The sequence below is a fragment of the Agelaius tricolor genome, unplaced genomic scaffold (assembly GCF_023055355.1).
Source record: "Agelaius tricolor isolate 1412-34295 unplaced genomic scaffold, bAgeTri1.0.p SCAF_1, whole genome shotgun sequence".
Lineage (NCBI taxonomy): Eukaryota > Metazoa > Chordata > Aves > Passeriformes > Icteridae > Agelaius > Agelaius tricolor.
In genome coordinates this window covers 81054443-81060442 of record NW_027269261.1, presented here as the reverse complement: position 1 = coordinate 81060442, position 6000 = coordinate 81054443, and the positions used below count along the sequence as shown (strand labels likewise).

The window sequence follows — 6000 nt, the reverse complement described above, 5'->3', positions numbered from 1 at the left end:
ACTTTTCATTCATTTCCATTTTCCATGGAACTCTTGGGTTCTATGATTCCCACAAGTCACAGAGCTACCATTAAATATTTCAACACTGGAAATTGTTTATGGTTTCTTAACTCGAAAAATTGTGCAACTATGCAAGTAAGTAGCCATAGAAACTGCGGTAGAGAAAAAAAACAAGTTTCAGCTGGGAAACTGCAGTGTATTTTTAATTCTTGCAAATGTTACTCCATTATATTCTACATGTGAAAAAACATTAAACAGTAACTAACATATATTTCTGTTATGTACTAAAGGACACTTACTACTCTGCTGTATTAAGTATTCCACTTCCTTGTTTTCTCTTCTCTCCCTTCATCATACTACCAGTTTCTTCTGTTAGCTTATGAACACCTGTACAAAAAAAAATCTTAGAAGAAAAATTCACTCTGTCTAGTTATTTTTATGCAAGAAGATTCTGAGAGTCAGTTATATTTATTGTCCTGTTAAAAGCCAGCTTTTATGGCATGCTGTTCTTAAACTGGCCATAAAGTATTCAATTTCCCAATTCTAGGAACTTTGCTAGGAAGGCATTAAATAAAAAGTCCATGAACACATTTGATGATATAAACTACAGCCTGCATTACTACATAACACAGCTAAAGCAGTCCACGAAACTGGATGGAACCACAGTTTGGAACTGAAATGACTTTAGGTACCCACATCCCATGTGCAGCTACAATTGTTTTCTCTTACAAAACAATGATTATATCTTTCTGTCAAAAGCTTTCACATCCCAAAAATGCCTGAGAGCAGAGTTATGTACTCTTATTTTTAAGACAAAGAACCCAGCCCAAAAAACTGTTCCCAAAGATTTGGCAAAGTGTTACGAAGCTACACAGGCTTTGGGGGCTGCATATTTTGTTTTGGGAGGCTTTTTGGCTGAACTGTTACTCTAATAGTGCACACAAGTCTCCAGTACTCCTGTAACACTGAGTAAATTTTAATTCAAGCAAATAACATGCCAACCAAATCCAGAAATGTACAGATCACATCTCCAGTCCTATAAGTATAAGGCATCCATGGACTGAAAAAATAGAGAGCCTAGATAAAGGCAGAAACACTTCTGTTGACTCTGGCATAGAAATGCATCCTCTTGATTTGGAAAACAAAGGCCAAGACCACAAGGTCCCTTGGGAAGCCTCTGGCTGGAGATGCACTGGGATACAAGCAAAGCTGTGCAGTTACACATACGACTGCCTATTGAGATAAGATCCCAATATTACCAGGTGGAACCTGCCTGGGCTCGTCTGGCCCTTGCTGCTTGACCAGAGGCGCAGCTGAGGTGGTTTTACCTCAGAGCCACCTTTGGCTGGCTGGATGTGGCAGCTGGCACTTGGAACAGGTCTAGGCATGCAGGAACTCAGGTTTACCTCTGGTGGGAAGGCCTTGGGCGATGGTGAAGGAAAACGGAGACGGGTCCTGCTGGAGGGTTTTCATCCAGAGCTTTATTCCTAGGTCACAGACATCTGAATGTTGCAACAGCTCCAACAGAACAAAGAACCGCATGGTCCCCGTGTCTTTTAAGCCCGGGGAGAGGGGGAGGGAAGGGGTAGGTGTGCCACCAACCAGGTAGGAGGGGGGAAGTCTCAGGAGACAAGTGGCACCTGGATAGCCCAATGTCCCCAGGGCTGAGAGGCATCTTTTGAGCTTTGCCAATCAGACAATGCCCTTGCTGGCCTACTGAGATTGACGGACAGCTCTCAGCAGGAGGCAAGGGGAAGGGAAGGGAGAAAGTACTGGCACACCTGGGAAAGGAACTGGGATGGCTGAAACAGGGTATTACATCACACTGCAACAACTGCCAAAACAGCAGCAATACTGCTCTGGACTAGTGAGAGGTGTCCACCTCTCTGCAGCTCACAGCACTTAATTTAGAAACGTTTGCTTTGGCAATTTCATTTCTCAAATGTATTTGTATATTTATTTAGCATTTTATTAAAAAGTATATTGCTTTAATGCATGTTAAAGAATTGAATCTGTGAAGTACTTTAACCCATAACAACACGGATTTAGCATTTTTATCAAGTGATGAAACAAAGCACTGCAAATAAAAAGAAATTTGGACACAAGCCCAACATGCCAATTTATTTTTTATTTTCTTTCTATTAGCAGACTCTAGCTTGAACAATTCTTCCTCAAAACCATGCAGATTTCACCAGACAGTACAAGTATTTGCTATAACATCATTCAGGTACATTACTTAGATGATAAAAAAAATCTTCAAACACTGTACTTCAGAAATAAAGATGTTGGAGAACAGCTTTGACAAGATTCCAAAAGGTATGCATTAGTTTTAAAATGGCAAACACTGCTTATTTTTCTTTCCATAACCAAATGATAAACACTGTACCAAGGAAAAAACACACACAGCCACAAATGCTTCATAAATTCAAACATCATATTCATACTTTACCCTTACAGTATTTTAATCTGGTGGTTGCACCTACAGAGACCATCTATTCAGTGACTGCAAACTGTGTAGCTATAATAAATAATGGATCCACTACGTCAATGATAAGGTATTACCTTATAAATAACTGCCAATTCCAGTGACACATCAAGACAACATTCCTTACAAACCGTATCACCACTCTACCCAAAGTTCACAAATCCAACAGTAACTACTGAACGTACAGAGAGCAAAAAGCATACATATAGCCAAACAAGTACCTTAACACTCAAATTTCAACATATGTAATTTATGTTGCACACATTAATTCATAAATTAATGCAAAGTTCGGTAAGGTTGTGCTATTCAATGTTTTGGCATCTTGAACATCAAATGGCAAGGATGGACAGCATTAACTTGCTAATATGGAGAATTAACGGAATGTTTAGATGGGATAAGTAATACATATCCCAAGAGAAAAGCAAAATCACATTGTACTTTTCATAATTAAACCATATTTCTGTGAAATCTGCCCCTGACCAATCCTTTGCACAGTGTTTTTAGAAAGAACTGATTTTCCATGCTGACAACTACTGCTTTTATATGTGGGGAAGGTCTGAAGTAATTTGCTTCTGGTAAAAATTACTCCTCCTTTCAGAGAAAATGACTGAAAATAATCTAGGCCATCTTTTACAATATCGAAAGCTTGAACTACAGAGATTAATGTAACCACAAACTGACAAAGAATTCCAAGCTACTATTCATGAGCATACTCTTTTCAACCTGGCTGTTTTTCACAGGATACTCTCTCTCTCTTCTCCAAACCCAGCTCCCTCTGAGGCTGCAACGGTGTGGAGCTCTGATGAATCTTTTGAAAGCCTGGTATAACTTGAACGCTGGCCTCGCTTGTGAGCAGCCGTCTTCAGGTTCTCATTCTGAACTGCAGTTGGATTGGAACCTGAGCCAGGGTGCAGGATAATTTGAGATGGATCTCTGATACCTTGGATTTCTTCAAAATTTTGATTAGCTCGATTGCTTGGAGCACTGTTGTTATTTAAGGTGACTGTACTAGGGGTTCTGTTTAAATTATAGACTTTCTGGCAGGCTGGCCAGCTCTCTTCAGGGCTACTTGCTATCAGGCTGCTTTCAGAAGGGCTTTTCTTATCTTCTGAGCAAATAGACATGCGAACCACAGCTGGATCTTGAAGGCCACTAAGGCTGTGTGGAATTCCTCTTTTTGCACTGTGACTGTCATCTTCAAGCTCAATGAGATTTGCCTTTTCAAGCTGTGAATCATCTGCTCCTTCATTGTGGAGGGAATGATTTGGAGAACTTTCATTGGATCTTACACCAGAGTCAGATGAATCTTTTTTATCCAGAAGGGCATCTGTCAAATACTCCTTTGCTTTGATGAAGGTTCTAATAGGTTCAGAACCATGTTCTGGAGATTTGGGCTGCTTCTCTATTTTGATATCTGTTTTCTTATCTTTACCTTCCTTAAGAAGTGGAGTATTATCTGATTCTTCAGTTCCTGACTCATCTTCATCACTGGGAAGTTTCTGGTACCGGAGAGTAACTCCCTTAAGTTTCAAATCTGCAGCCTGAAAAATACTTGTTCTTTCCAAAGACTTCTTTCCTGGCAGAAGCTTGGAACCAGACTGATCAGATTTTTCATCTTCTTCAGTTATAGGATCCAAAGGAGATGCATCATTAGTAGAAACACCTGAAGTACTGTAATCAACATCATTCCTCTTCAGCAAAAAGGACTTTCTTCCATCATCCTGTTTCTGTTCACTGTCTTTTCCTTTTTCCTGTTCTGCATTGGAGTGCAGGGAGCCCCCCGACGTGCTCTGGCCCATGTAGAAAGCACTTGAGCTATGAGGAGAGGACCTCCCACTTACTGTGGTAGAATTGGCACCTCCTTCTAACTGGGACATTTGAGCAATATACTCTCTATATGCATCTCTGTACTCTGCCTGCACCTTGTCTGTAAGCTTTGATATTTCAATACTAGAATCTTGAGAGTTAAGACTTGAAAGACTTGGAGTTCTACGAGTTTGTGACTGGAAAAAAAAAAAAAGACAAAAAGGTAACAGTTAAATGAACTATCTATTTTTACTTTTATCAATCTTCTTACATGAAATAACTCAGAGTATTAAATATGTACTTAAATTATTCTTTTCATTGCTGCAAATAAGATTATGCAAGTGAAATTGTAAACACTAAATATGCTTACTATAAACATATATATGGAATCACACACACAAACTAAACTGAGAAAATATTCCTATTCTTAGTTCCCATAATGAAAAATTTCCACAAAACAAGCATTTCATCCAGTGTATTTGAGACTAACTCTTGAGTGTATAATTATAAAGACTGGATTTGTATGTCAAGATGGGCTTTTCTAATACATTTCATACATTTACAAAATTTGCATTTTATATTAGAAAGACAGCAAGAATTCATCTAAATGTTGAACAAATCTCAAAAACATATTTAAGAGACCTCCACCATACATACTTCAATATATCCTGGCAAAATTTCACATATCTGTTTTCAGAAAAATCAGTTTTCTGACAAACATGACCCTCTTTGCCCCCATGTCTGCTTTTAGAATTTGGTTTTATTTCTCACTACCCTACTCTGACATCTAATTAAACTAATTTCCCCAAGTGCAGTCTCTTTTGCCAATGATGGTCTCTGGTGAGTGATCTCTCCCTGCCCACAAGCCTGCCATTGTATATCCTCTCCCCTGCACAGCTGAGGAGGGCAGCGATAAAGAAACTTTGGTGGGCACCTGAGATCCAGCCAGGGCCAACTCACCACAAGAGAGAAGCTGAAATACAAGTCAGTGTTGACTTAAAAATTCTAACAGGTGTTCTAATGTTTTCTTAAGGACAAACCACCTTTCTCATTCCTTTGATTCAATTTTAGGTAACTATATAGGCATCAGAAGCACTGTTTATTCAAATACATCAAATGTGTATAATGCCACATGTCTAGAAAAAATGTCTAGAAAAAACATGCATTGATACTCCATGGATATGGGTAGTAAGGGTGATTTGTATCCTACCAACAAACACAGGCGTGCATGCACACACTCAGAAGTGTCTGGGACAGAAATCTATCTCTGGGTTATATATCCCAAACCCACTTTCACAATGTTGATTACTGAAAGTATCACCTATGGCTAGGAATTTGGGGTGTCTTTTTATTTTGTTGCACCTTCAAGATTTTATAATTTACTTTTAGAGATGAAAAGGGCTCACCCCACTGGGTTTGCTGTTTCTTTTTTTTTAATTCTAACCACTACTTAGCCACCAACTGATTAGTCTTATTTCTTAAGGATAGACAAATGAAAACCCAACACTTCACATGGTCTCATAAGATACAGAAGAAAACTGACCTATGGCAGAAAACCTATGGCAGAAACCACAGCTGGAGAAGGATGTCAATTCTGGAGTTTATGAACAGGTTATGCATTGTAAGGACAAGGTTCTGATGTCACGGAGCACTGTCTATTTTCAAAAACCTAACAAATACATTTGTTGAATGGGCTAATGTCTGGTTAG

At 39.0% G+C, this 6000-nt stretch overlaps 1 protein-coding gene across 4 annotated transcripts in view; it reads right to left on the bottom strand.

Annotated features, from left to right (window-relative positions):
• Positions 1 to 2109: 2109 nt before the first annotated feature.
• The window catches only part of KIDINS220 (kinase D interacting substrate 220), a 75674-nt gene continuing 71783 nt past the window's right edge, over positions 2110 to 6000 (bottom strand). For all 4 annotated transcript variants that reach the window (XM_071441126.1, XM_071441142.1, XM_071441132.1 and 1 more), the window contains one exon: positions 2110 to 4488. In XM_071441126.1, coding sequence (XP_071297227.1) covers positions 3220 to 4488 — 1269 coding nt within the window. In that variant the 3' untranslated portion in view covers positions 2110 to 3219. The remainder of the gene's footprint in view (positions 4489 to 6000) is intronic.